This window comes from Rhinolophus sinicus, chromosome 8 (assembly GCF_057876585.1).
Source record: "Rhinolophus sinicus isolate RSI-liver-muscle chromosome 8, RSI-T2T, whole genome shotgun sequence".
Taxonomy (NCBI): Eukaryota; Metazoa; Chordata; class Mammalia; order Chiroptera; family Rhinolophidae; genus Rhinolophus; species Rhinolophus sinicus.
In genome coordinates, this window is record NC_142508.1 from 37,647,244 (window position 1) to 37,663,359 (window position 16,116).

At 49.0% G+C, this 16,116-nt stretch overlaps 1 protein-coding gene across 5 annotated transcripts; it reads right to left on the reverse strand.

The window, feature by feature from the left end:
* Positions 1-2,506: 2,506 nt before the first annotated feature.
* SIGLEC11 (sialic acid binding Ig like lectin 11) lies at positions 2,507-13,017 on the reverse strand. 5 transcript variants are annotated; one of them, XM_074316066.2, is made up of 9 exons: positions 12,829-13,017; positions 12,369-12,749; positions 11,943-12,053; positions 11,743-11,790; positions 9,020-9,277; positions 8,645-8,929; positions 8,330-8,423; positions 7,956-8,007; positions 2,507-6,446 (listed from the first exon to the last, which is right to left on the reverse strand). In XM_074316066.2, the coding sequence occupies exons 1-9, from the start codon at positions 12,860-12,862 to the stop codon at positions 6,279-6,281; spliced, it is 1,431 nt and encodes a 476-aa protein (XP_074172167.1). In that variant the 5' UTR covers positions 12,863-13,017; the 3' UTR covers positions 2,507-6,278. The 5 variants fall into 5 exon arrangements, with proteins under 5 accessions (XP_074172167.1, XP_074172166.1, XP_074172165.1 ...); XM_074316065.2 differs by having other exon boundaries at positions 11,943-12,227; XM_074316064.2 differs by having other exon boundaries at positions 9,020-9,241; positions 11,943-12,749.
* Between the last annotated feature and the right edge of the window lie 3,099 nt (positions 13,018-16,116).

Here is a 16,116-nt window from a genome sequence, read left to right on the forward strand (position 1 = left end):
ATTGAAAACAATGGCTTGAGCTTGGAGCTGAGCAGTCGGTGAACTGCCAGTTTTCTCAGTGGTTGGAGTGTGGTGCTCATAACACCAAGGTCATCGGTTCGATTCCCACATGGTCCAGTGAAAGCAACAGCTTGAGCTTGGAGCTGAGCTGCTGGTGGGCGGCCGGTTTGTTCAGTGGTTAGATTGCAGTGCTCATAACACCAAGGTTGCTGATTTGAGTCCCACATGGGCCAGTGAGCTGCAACCTCCATACTAGATTCAAAACAATGACTTGACTTGGAGCTGAACTGTGCCCCCCACAACTAGATGGAAAAAACAACAACTTGACATCCTGGAAAAACATACTGTTCCCCAGTATTCCCCAATAAAAAAAAGGAAAAGGAAAAGAAATACTGGTTTGATGGTGATGAACTCCTTCAGCTCTTTGTTGTCTGGGAAGCTCCATATCTCTCCTTCAATTCCAAGTGATAGCTTTGCTAGGTAGAGTAATCTTGGTTGTATGTCGTTGCTTTTCATCACTTGGAATATTTCCTGCCACTCCCTACTGGCCTGCAAAGTTTCTGTTGAGAAATCAGCTGCCAGTCTTATGAGGACTCCCTTGTAGGTAACTAACTGCTTTTCTCTTGCTGCTTTTAAGATTATGTCTTTGTCTTTAACCTTTGGCATTTTAATTATGTGTGTCTTGGTGTTGACCTCTTTGAATTTATTTTGTTGGAGACTCTCTGTGCTTCCTGGGCTTGTATGTCCATTTCCTTCACCGGGTTAGGGAAGTTGTCTGTCATTATTTCTTCAAATAGGTTTTCAATTCTTTGCTTTCGCTGTTCTCCTTCTAGTACCTCTATAATGCAAATGTTGGTATGCTTCATATTGTCCTGAAGACCCCTCAAACTCTCCTCAATTTTTTAAATTCTTTTTTCTTTTTGCTGTTCTGGTTTTCTGCTACCTTCTACATCACTGGTTGGATCCTCTGCTTCATCTAATCCACTGTTGACTCCCTGTAATATATTCTTCATTTCCATTGTTGTATCCTTTATTTCTGACTGGTTCTTTTTCATGGTTTCCATCTCCATTTTTATGCTTCCTATCTCTCTGTTGAAGTTCTCCCTGAGATCAGTGAACATCCTTATAACCAGTGTTTGAAACTCTGCATCTGATAGATTGCTTAGCTCCATTTTGCTTAGTTCTTTTTCTGGAGCTTTGTTCTGTTCTTTTATTTGGGACATGTTTCTTAGTCTCTCTATTTTGCTGCCTATGTTTGTTTGTTTCTATGTATTAGGTAGGGCTGCTATGTCTTCTGGTCCTAGTAGAGTGGCCTTATGTAGTAGGTGTGCTGTGGGTTTCAGTGGCGCAGTCTTTCTGGTCACCTGAGCCACACACTCCAGGTGTGTCCCTTGTGTGGGTTGTGTGTGCCCTCCTCTTGTAGTTGAGCCTTGGTTGATAATTGCATATCAGTGGGAGGGACTGACCCTTGGGCTCACTGGTTGTGAGGACTGGCCTTGACTACAGTGGAAGAGTTGCTGTGCAGGGGCTGACCCTACAGAGCAGGATTTGCCTCAACAGGACTCTGATGTCTGCCCTGCCCCTTGGGTGTGTCGTACTTGAAGGCGGCTAGGTAACGCTCTTGCTCGTTTTGAAGCTGCCCACTGGGGGAAGCCAGCCCAGGACCACCTTGGAGGGGATCCACTGTAGGTCAAGTTCAGCCACAGTCTGTGCCCCACCCGGGGCCACCTGGCAGGAGCCACAAAGAAATCCGCAGATGGCTGCCGCCTGTGCTGTGCTTGGAAGCACCTAGAGAGGCCAAGCCATGAACCAAGGCTGGGCTGCCATTTGTGCCTCGCTTAGGGCTGCTCAGCATGAGGTATGGGACATGCTCAAATCAGATGCTGCTTGTCTGGGTTCCGCAAACCTTTGAGAGACCCTAGGAAAGTGCAGCTTGAGCCAAGGCAGGTGGTCTGTACAAGAAAGCCACTGGTAGCAGCCTGGGTGTGCCTGAGAGTTGGGCGGGGCGGGGGTCTCGAATCACCAGGGCATGGTGAACAAATGGCAGAGACTCAGATATGGTGGCCGCTTGCGTTGGCAAGCAGGGAAGGAGGAAGGCTCAGCAAAGAAACAATGGCCTCACACACTCCGAGAAGGCAATGTGAAGACAGACAGGCTTTGGAGTGATGCAGCCATACCCTAAGGTGTTGGAAGAGGCAAGAAACAGATTCCTCCATGGAGCCTCCAAAGGGAGCACGGCCCTGCCCGTACCTGGACTTCAGCTCAGTGAAACTTCTTCTGGACTTCAGAACTGTGAGAGAATAAATTTCTGAGAGAGAGAGGGGGGTGGGGGAAGGAGGAAGGGAGGAAAGAAGGAAGGAAGGAAGGAAAAGGAGGAAGGGAAGAAAGAAAGACAGAGAGAGGGAGAGAGCGGGAGAGAGAGAACGAGGAAGAAAGAAGTAAAGGAAAGGAGGAAGGAAGGGAGGGAGGGAGGGAGGGAGGGAGAGAGAGAGAGAGAGAGAGAGAGAGAGAGAGAGAGAGAGAGAGAGAGAAAGAAAAGAAAGAAAAGAAAGAAACCTCCACCAGCTCCCCCGTCAAGGGGAAGGCCGACTCTCCAGCCCCATCCCAAGCCAGACAGCTCAGTTCCCCACCATATGTCCCTGCCACCTCTCCAGCCACTGCCCCAGCACTGGAGCTCAGAGCGAGTAATTCCGTTGGTGGGTAAGTCCGCGCACAGTCCCTTTAAGAGGAGCTCCTGGAAGCGCAGCTGCCCTCAGTCTCACTCAGTCACAATCTGCTGTTTTTCACAACCAAAAATTATGAGGACTTCTCTCCCCAGCACTGGAACCCTGGGCTGAGGTGAGGCTGGGATCTCTCACTCCTCTGGGGGATCGGGTTGACCTCCACAGCCGAAATAGCCCTCCCAATCTTTAATGGTCACATGCAGGTGTGGGATCAGCCTGTTCCACGTCTCTGCCACTCCTACAGTCTGGAGGTGGCTTCTTCTGCACGTCCCTAGTTAAAGGGCTTCAGTTCAGCTTGATTTTAGGTGATTCTCGATAATGGTTGTTTTGTAGATTAGTTGTAATTTTGATGTGGTTGTGAGAGAAGGTAAACACAGTGTTTACCTACTGTGCCATCTTGGTTGTCTCCCCCAAAGTTATTCTTTAAAAAGACATTACTTCTGGGCTGGCCCGGTGGCTCAGGTGGTTAGAGCTCCGTGCTCCTAACTCCGAAGGCTGCTGGTTCGATTCCCACATGGGCCAGTGGGCTCTCAACCACAAGATTGTCAGTTCAATTCCTCGAGTCCCACAAGGGATGGTGGGCTGTGCCCCCTACAACTAACAACGGCAACAGATCCTGGAGCTGAGCTGCGCCCTCCACAACTAAGACTGAAAGGACAACTTGAAGCTGAACAGCACCCTCCACAACTAAGATTGAAAGGACAACAATTTAACTTGGAAAAAAGGCCTGGAAGTACACACTGTTCCCCCAATAAAGTCCTGTTCCTCTTCCCCAATAAAAAAATCTTAAAAAAAAAAAAAAAAAAAAAAAAAGACGTTACTTAGACCAGGAAGAGAGATTCTCACTTGAGGTGGGTAATTTCTGTAGCATTTCCATGCTGATCTTTTCAGAAAGATTTTATCCCTTTAAGAATATGATTCTTTTACATAGATGTTTCTAAATACTCTACCAGCACGGGAGCAAGTGCAATCATTTTGTATTGTGTTGGAGAAGGGAATGAAAAATGAAAATGAGGAGGGTGTCAGATGGGAACTTGTCTTATTAGGGAGACCACCTCAGGGATGGTGTAGATGCCTGATCACTGCACTGTACACCTGAGGCTGAGGCTGAATAGCAATGAATGTCAACTACAATATATATATTTTCACAGGAGGTGGAATACAGCATAGGGAATAGAGTCAATGGAATTGTAACAGTTATGTACGATGTCAGAGGGGTAGTAGATTGGGGGAAAGGGTTATCACTTTGTGAGGGGTGTAAATGTCTAACTATTACATTGTTTTGCACACCTGAAACTGAAAAACAAAAACCCTGGACAAAGAGAGAATTTGCTGAGGAGGATGCCATTATCCTCTTGCAAATCCTTTCCTTTCTCTTATTATTAGTCCTATTGTCTCATGCCCGACAACATCGTTTCAGTGTTGTGATTGGTGCTACAAAAATGCAATTAAATAGAAACCCACAGTAGCCTCCTTCAGGGGAAAGACGGCTTCTGTCAACAGACAAAGCCAAAGCCTAAAAGCATAGGAAAGCAAAACTCAGAATTAAACATTTTTCTGGAACCTGATTACTTTTTGAATAGAAAGTATTAGATGCTGTATTTTGAAGCACAGAATGAAAGGGGAGGAAAGCTTTTAATCACTACTGAGGACAGGTCATGAGAAAACACATTTAAGAAAGATTAGACCCAAAGAATTTCCCGCTAGCAAGTGTTATTAAATAAGGGAACATATTCCTATGAAACATTGGGGGTGGGGGGGAGTAAATCCTTTAGAAATCCATCAGAACCCTATGATGTGATCTCATCTCTGGAAAAGTAGATGTGATTAATGAGAACATAGAAAATCATAGCACTGGGGAGCTTTCCTTTCTCTGTCCAACTCCAGGAATTGTGATTTAACAAAAATTTAAAATTAGCATTGAATTTTTCTGTCTTATACAACCAAGTTTACATTGTAGTTTAAGGACAATATTTTTAAATTTTATTTATTTTAAGTGAGTTTTTCCAGGACCCATCAGCTCCAAGTCAAGTAGTTGTTTCAATCTAGTTGTGGAGGGCACAGCTCACAGTGGCCTATGTGGGGATCGAACCGGCAACCCTGGTGTTAGGAGCATCACGCTCTAACCAACTGAGCTAACCGGCCACCCCCAAGGACAATTTTTAAATGTTTGTTTTTAAGTTACAGTATCCTATGTGGACCCAAAGGTCCAACCCCTGGGCCCTAATTTTAATTAGGGCTCAGACACCACTGATCTGAAACTTCCCATCTTTGATGAAGACTGCAAAAGAGAAGGCCAGTGGTTTTAAAGGAATAGTTTCTGATTATAAATATTCCAAAATTTACTTGGAAAACAAAAAACAAAATTTAGATTACCACTGTCCAATGGCAAAAAGATAAGCACTATGAATATTTTTGTCTCCAGAGTGTGTGTGTTTATACTTCCCTCCATTACTCAGAAATGTATACTGTCTAAAATTGGGGTCATACTAAGGATCAGATCATGATTTTAAAAATTAAATATCCATAAAAAAAAAAAAATGACAATGAGGCTCTCATTTTGTTCAGTGGACACCATTTTCAAAAGTCGCAATGCAGTCCTGAAGAATGGCAAAGCAAATTGTGCTGTGAAGGATGGAGTTCTGTGCTTCCACACATCAAATTTGAAGAGCAGTTACCAGCACAAAGTTGATAACTTTATACCAATACGTGCTCACTCTGTTGGCTCACTGTGAAAATGCTGAGTGTGTTTTCTCATTAATGGAAAATATTCAATGGGCAATCAATGGAAAAGAGAACAAAATCAGTTGGAAGTGACCACTGTAAAACTATATTACAAAGTAAATGGAACATAGACTGTAACTGCAAGGAATTTTATAATCAAATTCTGCAAAAAGAAGAAACCATTAAGGAGAACCAAAGCATCAGGGACATATAATTAAAGAAAGAGGTACATCATTTAGATAAGCTATCATTTATTTCAGCTAATTGGTGAAGGATTTTGTGTGTGTGGTAGAATATACAATGGGGTTTCCAGGAGGCAGGCCCTGAGAGAGACCAGTGTGCAGAGGTACGTGCCCCACGGATGGTCCCTATGGAGGGGAGGGGAAGGGGACAGGTGGGGCAGAGGGAGAACTGAACCGCAGTGCCACCCGGTGACAGCCTCATCCAGGCCTTCAGGAAGCGCCGGAGCTAGAACAGCCCTGCAGAGTGGTCCCCATTTGGGCCAGGGTGGCCAGGCCCTTATTCTAGGTGGCCTGCCCTGGGAAGATACATGACCTCGTGCGCGGTGCTCTGTGCATGAGCCCATTAGATGCTTTCCATTAAGTGCCGCCTTGACGCCCCACAACAGTCCTGTAAGTTCAGTTGATTGTGTCCATGTGACAGAGAGGAGACTGAGAAGTAAAGTGACTTGCTCAAACTCATGCTGATAATTGGTGACAGGACTGAAATTTGAGCCCCGTTCTGCCCATCACCACACCAGTGGAACTCCTGTATACATGTCCCTGATGTCTCCCTTTTCTGAGAAACCCTGGGTCAGCGGAGTTGGTTTCGTCATTTGCAGAGCTTGATTTCTGCATACTCGGTGGTGCTGGTGGTGCTGGGGGGCTGGAATCTGAGGAAGGCGTAATGGAGCTCATGCTCCTCCCCGGAGGTGGGGGCTGCCACAGGTGGGGGAGGAGGGGGGAGGGGGCTGTTCCGTGGACACTCATGTTGGTAACCCTGAGTGGAGGGGAAAGAAGGGACTCAAGTTAGGATAATGGAGGCTGGAAGACAGCAAGAAGGGCCCACAAACAAACCTGGCAACTGAGCTCTTATTTTTTCATCTATTCCTTTCACAAACGTTGGCTGAGCCCCCATTCATTCATTCAAAAAATATTTGAGAGTAATAATGCCTGGCCCTTGGTAATCAATTGCCAGTCTCCCAGGTCTGTCACAGTAATCTAGGCAGACACTATTGTCCTCATGTGTCAGGCGGAGAAACTGAGGCTAAATAAATATTCCCAAATCACACATTAGTTGCTGTTAGGGCCAAGATTCATGCCCATGTCTCTGCTGCCTTATGGAGCAGCTCACCTGTGCCAGGCCCTGGATGGTCATTGGGGAACAAAGCAGACACTGTCCCTCACCTCCCGCCAGCTTGCAGTTAGGGGAAGCAGAAATTAAGGCAGTAGTCAATTATATTACTATCTAATTGCAAACTGTAATAGGATGCACAGGAATGGTATGAGAAGGACAGGAATTTGCTCAGAACTGAACTGCCCTCAGGGGCCACTGAGTATTTCATAGGTTCAGGAAAATACAATTGTGAAATTATGTTACAAACCCTACAATCAAAGAATATTTTACAGTAAAGGTTTAACCTTGCCCAAAGACAACTTTGACCCTTTGCCCCCAGCACCTGGGATGGAACCTGTAAATCCTTGGAATATCCTGACAAGAGTGTCTTTGTTCACCTGGGACCTTGGGCCACACCAGGTAGTCTGTGATCGATGGTAGGGGACTTGGGCTACATGGTATCAGCTTGACCTCTGCAGGGGATGGAGACTGAATTCAGCTGCATGGGCTGCCAGCCATGTCTACATGACTGATCCCCCAACCAAAATTCTACACACCAAGGCTTGGGTGAGCTTCCCTGGTGTGTAATACCCCCAGGTATGTTGTCACGCATCATTGCTGGGGCAAGTAAGCCCTGTGTAGGTGACTCTACCAGGAAAGACCATGGAAGCTGGTGCCTGGCCTCTCCTGGACCCTGCACCATTTGCCTCTTCCCTTGGCTGATTTTAATCCGTGTCCTTTTGCTGTAATGAATTATAACCATGAGTAGAGCACCTTCTCTGAGTTCTGTGAGTCCTTCTGGGGAGTTACTGAACCTAAGTGTGTCTTGGGGACACCTGAACGTGTAGCAGACAATTATTTGGGGGATATCTTTCTGGCATCCTGTGTTGGGGAGGAAGTGATGAGGTGGGGGTGGGGAGGGTCCAGTTGGACCTGAGCACATTCAGTAAGATGGCCAGGCTATGGTGGCCTTGGCTCTGCAAGAGGAGACGGAGAGCAGAGGGGAGGGTGACTCCCGGTCGCTGGCCTAGGTGACTGAGTTGATGGTAACCCAAGAGCAGAAGCCTGTTTGGGGCATAATGATCATCTTAAGTCATCAAGAGGGATGTGGCGGTGGCCATCCGGGGAGGTGCCCAAACAGGACCTCCAATGGACAGAGGGCCCGTCACTCACCCAGGAGCTGGGACCTGGCGTGGCGGGTGCCTTCTTCCTGCAGGTCTTCACCCTGAAGCGGAGGCCAGGACCTTTCAGCAGCCTGCCTGGCTCAGAGCTTGGAGTGTGACTACTGTCCCCCTACTAAAGAGGCTAGAAGGGCTGGCCAAGGCCAGGCGATGAGGGACGTATCGAGCCTGATGACTTTCATAGTGAGAACAGGGTCCCTACACGCGGGTTGGGATCCAGGTGGGAAAAACCCTGCTTCGATTCTCAGGCCCAAGGCCCAATTCTCGCAGCCTCAGCACCATCCGGATTCCTCCAGGTGGGGCTGTCTGGGATTTCAGGACCCCTCACCACCCCCTGCACTCACCCTCCCCCCCCATGACACTTACCTGAAAATGAAGTAGACAGAGAGACTGAGCAGGCCAGCGACACCAGCTCCCCAGCCAGCCCCCAGCAGGAATCTTCCCCCAGGCTTGGGGTGCCCTGCAGATGAGTGAGGTTGAGGGTGACTCCCCTCTAAGCCCCAGAACCCTGTGCCCCCTCCTCCCATGGAAGGTGAGCTCTCAGGTCCTTCAGCCTCCAACCAGCCAGAGCGGAACTCTGCCCCTCACCCCTTCCCCGCCAGGCCCCAGCCCCTCACCTCCAGCTTCATCTACAATCCACTCCTTTCTCCCTCAGCCTCAGTCCCCAGCAGACCCCCTGACCTGGCAGCAGCAGGACAGTGACACTCTGGGCCCCGTGGACATTCCCAGCCTTGCAGCTGAGCCTGAGGCTGGAGCTGAGCCCTTCGCTGAGGCTCAGGGAGCTGTTGGCCCAGGGACCCTCTGAGCTGAAGGAGACCTTGAAGGAGGCATTGCTGAGGTTCCCCTCCAGCAGCCTCTCTCCCAGCTGCCAGCGCACGGAGGGGGCCGGCTGGGCTCTGGAGGAGCAGCTGCAGTGCAGACCCTCCTCCTCCCAGGAGCAGGAGGGTCCCAGCAGCTGTGGGGGGTCTGTGGGGAGGGAGGAGAAGGGTCAGTAGTGCCTCTCCCCTCCCCAGCACCCAGGTGTCCTGCCCCGTGTGCCCTCTACCCCCCACTTACAGTGCACAGAGAGATGGAGGGAGACGCTCAGGGAGCCCTGTGGGTGCTGAGCTATGCAGGTAAATTCGCCTTCATGCACTGACTCCACCTGGGGCAGCTCCAGGACCCCGGGGTCTGAGGGTTGGGAGGGGCTCAGGGTCTGGCTCCCCTGGGCCCAGCTCAGTGTGGCGGGAGGGTTGCTGTCAGCAACACAGACCAGGCGCAGAGAGTCCCCTTCCCGGACTGGAAGAGAGGAGCCGTTCCCCGTGTATTTCATTTCGAGAGAGAGAGAGAGAGAGAGAGAGAGAGAGAGAGAGAGAGAGCTGAGCCCAGACTCTGAAGCCCTCTTCCTATTTCTATTTTTTTTAGTTGAGAAGGGATCTCCACAAGTAGTTTTTCAGGCAGCTTTATTGAGGTATAATTCACATGCCATACAATTCATTGTACATACCATTTAGAGTCATGCGACCATCACCACAGTTTTAGAACATTTTCATCTCCCCAAAAGAAACACTGCACTGTCAACCATCTCTCCCAGTCCTGTCACCCCACCAGCCCCAGGCAACCACTAGCCAACTTTCCATCTCTCTGGGTCTGCCCATCTGGACATTGCATGTGAATACAATCTCACACTCCCTGGGCCGCTGCGTCTGGCTTCTCTCACTGAGCACAATGTCTCTCGGGCTCACGCACGTCGCCACGGGTGTCAGTGCTTCGCCCCATCTATGGCGGAATTATGTCAACCATCTGGACAGACCATGTTTCTTCATCCATCCGCTGACGGACACTGGGGCCGTCCCTGGACTTCTTTGAGGCATCACCCTGTCCATGTTTCTATTCTTCCTGAATGGCTCAGTGCCCCTCACTCAAGTATCCACCACTCAGGTATCAAAATCCTGAAAGGCTCCCTAGGGCCTGATCTATGCCTCCTCATCGCTTTCCCCCAGTGACCTTGGGGTGAGTGAGGTGTTCACTGGTCACAATCGAGGAAGGGGTGTTGGGAATGAAGTCTCCCCACACTAACTCCCCAGGCAACACATTCCTCTTGTCAGAGGCAACGTTTATCTTGTGTGACCTTCCAGAGCCATTCGGAATCGCCTTATCTACTATCTACTAGCATTGAAAATAAATATCCCTGCAATCCCACAATTTGCATCATCACCCTTGAGGCGCTGGTTAGAAAGACAGAATCTGCATTGTCACAAGCTCCTTGAGAAATTTGAGTGCTCAGTAAAGCTTGGGAAGCATTGCCCTGTTCCATTTAGCACCAGAACGTTCAAAGCAGCATTATCATGAAAACTAAAATCTGTAAACAACTCAAGTGCCCATCAAAAGTGGAATGAAAAACCGAAGTGTGATTGCTGCACAGTACAGTCACCTACAGACAAAGACCTGCAGGAATTACAGCCACAAGAGGCATGGATGGATGAATGTCAAGAACACAAGCTGGAGCCACAACACAAGAGGCAGCTGCGACCCCGCAAATCCACTCCCAGGCATAGACCCAAAGGAACTGAAAGCAGGGACTCAAACAGATGTTTATATTTGAATACTCAGAGCAGCACTATTCACAGTAGCCACAGTGGGAAACCGAAGTGATCGTCAGCAGATGGAGGGAGAAACAAATGGTGCTCCATCCACATACTGGAATATTACTCAGCCATAAGAAGGAAGGAAGTTCTGATCCAGGCCACCACAAGGATAAACCTTGAAAACATCACGCTAAGTGAAAAAGCCCAGACAGAAAAAACTACATACTGTGTGATTCCATTTATAAAAAAATGTCCAAAATAGGCAAATTCATGGAGACAGAAAGTAGATTAGTAATTGCCTGGGGCTGGAGAAATAGGGAAGAGGAAATGATTTTGAATAGGTTTGGGGCTCCTTTTGTGGTGATGAAAATGTTTTGGAACTAGATAAAGACAGTGGTTGTACATCACTGCGAATGTCCTAAATGCCACTGAATTATTCGTTTTAAAATGGCTAATTTTAATGGCCTGTACTTAAACTCAGCTCTTCTAGCCTTTCTCCAGTACATAGACTGATCATTCAATAACACAGCCTTCATCTGCCTAAAAATAAAATAAAATAATAAAATTAAAATACAAATGGCTAATTTTATATGTTACGTGAATTTCATTTCAACTAAAAGAAATAAAAAAGTCAGACAGGAACCAGTACATTTCCGTCCTTTCAGAAACGGGGTGAACTAAACATCGTATGGAGATTCAAACATATTTGGTAAAATTATAAGGAAGTAGAAGGAATGTGGCTGTGTTCAGTAACTTGATTGTGGTAGTGATTTTGCATCCTCCTCATGTTGTTTTAAATACTTACAACTTATTCGTCAATTATACCTCAATCAAAACTAAAGTAAAATAAAATAAAAACAATGATAACACGCAATTCAGGGTAGTGGCTTTCTTTGAGGCCAGATGGAAGGGCATACACCTTGGGAAGGGATGTTTGGGGTGCTTCCCAGGGGGGAGCTGCAGTCCTGTTTCTTTACCTGGGTGGTGAGTACCCAAGTGTTCCTTTTATGCTGATCCCTCATAACGTGCATCTATCTGACAATCATCTTTGCATGTCATGAATCGTAAGTAAAACCAAGCCATCAGAGAGTGAGTGGGGGCCTCGGTCTCTGCAGATCACCAGGCACTCCTGGGTTTGGCTTGGAGCCCCGGTTCTGCTCTCTGCTGGTGGAGACCTGCTTCCAGCCTGGGCGAGGGGATGTGCCGTCTTACCTGTGCAGTTTCCTCGGAAGATGCTGATGGTCAGTTTCTGTGGAGCGTCTGGACAAAGAGACACAGTGAGGAGCGGTGTCAGAGCTGGCCCTTCCCCCAGCGCCACGCCCAGGAGACACAGAAATGGGAAATGGAACAGAACAAGTCCACGGCCTTCCTGCAGCCCCCTCCGCCACCGGGAATCCAGGCCGCGCACTCACAGGACACGTTGAGCGTGAGGGTCCTCTCTGTGCGCACACCAGTCCTGGGGAAGGTTACTCGGCAGGTGAGGTTGGTGCCGTGGTCCTGCGGGCGGGGCGTGAGCAGGATCTCTGAGGAGTTAGAGTCCACTAAGTCCAGTCCCAGGGGTCTGACGGCAGCCCCCGTCCAGAAGACGGTGAAGGGCATCGCCCCGTCACAGGCCCCTGGCATGGAGCATATCAGGTGGCTGCGGAGGCCGGACTGCAGGGGCTCCTTGACGTGGATGTCGGGGGTCTGTGTCAGCGCTGAAGACGAGAGAGGGAGAGACCGACCCCGCGGGGGGCCCCCGTGTGTGCCTCTAAGAGAGACACTCCAACCCTGAACGGACCCCCTGAGGACACACGGCCGCCCATCCCTGTTGTCTACTCCTGGCAACCATTCCATACCTGTCACGTTCACAGTGAGCAGGTCATTTTGGTAAGTGTGGGTCACGTGACCTCTCTCCAGCTGGAAATAGTACTTTCCACTGTCTCTCTTCTGGGCATCTGTGATGCTCAGAGAGCAGTTTTTGGCTCCGGGGTCCCCAAGGAGCTCAAATCGAGGCTTGATCTTCTTTAGCACTTTCTCAATTTGGTTGTTTGTGGCCACGAGAATATCTTTTTTGGAATTATGTTTTTTCTGGAACCAGTAGCCATGAGCTGGAGTACGATCCTGCCAATTGGGCCAGGGGTAGGACACAGCGCAGGGCACGAAGACACACAGGCCCTCCTGCACCATCACTGACTCCTGCACTTGCAGCTTGTACTCTATATCCTTTTGCAGGGACCCTGGGGGACACAGAGGCTCGGTAGCAGCTTCAGCCCCAACCCCCAGCCCCTGCCCTGTCCCTCCCCCTCAGCCACTCACCTGTCCACAGCAGGGGCAGCAGCAGTCGCAGCATCTCCAGGGTCCCAGGGGCTCGGCCTGTCTTCTGACCGTCCCGCTTCTGGACTTGTCTGTCTGTTTTGGAAGGAAACTCCAAGAGGAAGCTTCACCCACAGAAGAGGAACCTCGGGAACCACAGATATCACAGAAGAACCCCTCCTCTGCCTTCTCCTTTCAGATGAGAGTGGCAGAGAAAGATTACAGGCTATCCTGGGTCAGCCTCAGGGGGAGGGCGTTCCCAGGAGCGTGCTCTTGGGGGAAATAGGTGAGAAGGGCTCCAGGCGAGGTGGTAGAGGCCATTCATTGATTCATTCACTTGCCCGGCAAACATCTACTTGATGCAGCAGCTGGAGGCAACCAGGAGAGTAGACTTCCAACTGCTGCCCTCAGGGGCCTCACCTCCACCGTGACCCCCAAAGTCAGTACCTTGCTCCCAGACTCCCAAGGGCAAGCAGCATCCTGCCTGTCTCCAGGCCAGGTATATAGTCCACCATAAGGCTCCCAGCTCCACAGTGAGAAGCGGGGCCATTGCACAGCGCCCCAGGCTCAGGAGGGCCTCGTGCTTGGGATTCAAGTCTCTGAGATTGCCATTTTGAAATTCTTAGTAATTTCATCTTTGAATTTGTGTTTTGTAAATGAAGTCTACCTGGACGAGGAGCACCACAGAGGGAACTGGAACCTTGGATCACATGTGGTGACGCCTCTGCCACCTCCTCACTTCCTCAATGCCTAGGACACTCCCACCCCCAAACCCCCACCTGGGCACAGAGAGGTTCTGGGTTGTGCTGAGTTGGGAGGTGGGAGCCCTGGGTACCTGTGAGGGTCTGCACTGCACATTCTTCAGTCAAGTCTGAAGAATTGGACATTAACTAGCAAATAGAAAACACTGAACGATAGGTGGTCCATCCATACAGTGGAATATGATTCAGGCATACCTTCTACTTCATGGGTGAACTTCAAAACATTATGCTAAGTGAAAGGAGACAGACACAAAAGGCCACCTATTGTATGATTCTATTTATATGAAATATCCAGAACAGGCAAATCCATGGAGACAGGAAGTACATTAGTTGTTGCCAGGGGATGGGGAGAGGGGGGAATGGGGAGTGATTAGTAATGGGTAGGAGGTCTCTTTTTGGGGTAATGGAAAAGTTCTGAACTGGCTAGAGGTGATGGTTGCACAATATTGTGAATGTACTTAATGCCACTGAATTGTATACGTTAAAACAGTTAAATGGTAAATTTTATGTTATATGTATTTTACCACATTTTTTTTTAATGTTCAAAAGAAAACCCACAAGAGGTCAAAAGAGAGAACCCATGGAAGAAAGGAAAAAGCAAAGACTCTATTTCCAAAAAGGTCACATCCACAGGTACTGGGGTTAGGACTTCAATATCTTTTGGGGGGGACACAGTTCAACCCATAACAGGCCCCCAGGAAAAACGCTGGACACCAAGGCCCAGGTGAGCGTCCCTGATTGGCAATACACATTCATGTTGCCACACACCATTGCTTAAACAACAGAAACGTATTTTCTCACAGTTCTGGAGGCTGGGAAGTCCATGACTGAGGTGCCAACCTGGTGAGAGTCTGCTTCCTAGCTGGCGATGGCCACCTTCTTGCTGTTTCCTCAGAGATAACTCTGGTGTCTCGTCTTATAAGGACACTAATTCTGTGTATCAGGGCTCCACCCTTATGAACTCATTTAACTTTAATTACCTCTTTTTTTTTTATTGGGGCACAGGACTTTTATTGGGGTACAGTGTGTACTTCCAGGCCTTTTTTCCAAGTCGTTGTTGTCCTTTCAATCTTAGTTGTGGAGGGTGCCATTCAGCTCCAGGTCCAGTTGCGGTTTCTAGTTGTAGGGGGCACAGCCCACCATCCCTTGCGGGTGTCGAACCAGCAACCTTGTGGTTGAGAGGACGCGCTCCAACCAACTGAGCCATCCGGGAGCTCAGCAGCAGCTCAGCTCAATGTGCCGTGTTCAATCTTAGTTGCAGGGGGCACTGCCTACCATCCCTTGTGGGAGTCGAGGAATCAAACTGGCAACCTTGTGGTTGAGAGGATGCTCTCCAACCAACTGAGCCATTCGGGAGCTCAGCTCAAGGTGCCATGTTCAATCTTAGTTGCAGGGGGCACTGCCCACCATCCCTTGTGGGACTCGAGGAGTTGAACCAGCAACCTTGTGGTTGAGAGCCCACTGGCCCATGTGGGAATCCAACTGGCAGCCTTTGGAGTTAGGAGCATGGAGCTCTAACCGCCTGAGCCACCGGGCCGGCCCCCTTAATTACCTCTTAAAGGCCCCATCTCCAAATACAGTCACATTGGGGGTTAGGGCTTCCACATATGAATTGGGGGGAACACAATTCAAGCCTGGAAGTACTTGAAGTATTCAGCATTGTCCACGTGACTCCACTGGGAGAGACAACTAGAAGCTTGTGCTCAATCTCTTATGGACCCTGTCACGTGCACCTTTCCCTTTGCAAATTTTAATCTGTATCCTTTCACTGTGAGTATAATAGTTTCTCTGTGTTCACTGAGTCCTTCTTGTGAATCATTGGACCTCAGGGAGGTCTTGGGGGCCCCCAGAATAGGCTGTTTCCCTCCTCACGCTGCAGTGCCAGAAGCCACTGTTTCCCTAAGTGGAGGCCATGTGCCCACCCACCTGGGTCTGTTGATTCTGCAGACCAGAGCGAGGCGTCCTCGGTGTGCCCTTTGGTGGACGCGCAGTACTCCACTCCCAAGGGCCCAGAGCTTGTCTAGATTGGGAAATTGCCTACCAGGGGTGGACGGAAAAGGGGCCACAGGTTAAACCTGACAAGCTCAGGAGACCGAAAATAACCACATAGGATGGTGTGAACATAAAACTTCCTAACTAAGGTGGGCCATGGCAGAAAGTCACATCTTTACCTTCTTTGACAAAAGTCAATCTCTACTTGAAGTGAGCCTGTGTGTTGTCTTTTTGCATCTGGGATGACGTGCCCTTGGAATGTCAGTAATCCCTTTTCCAGACCAGAGCAGGAAACTATAGAATCCCTCATTAGTATTCTTGTCCCCTGGTTACCATCTCTATGTGAAGTATTAGCTATCCTGTACCCACCCCCACCTATGTAAAATGAGTGCCCGTCTCTAAATTTACTTTCATCCAATCCCAGAGATTCACACACCTTACCCTCTCACCCCCACCCCCGTTTTGCTTTCACCCACCCCCTTAATCTACCACCAATGGATTTCATGTAACCCTCCTCCTTTGATTCTATGTATAAAAT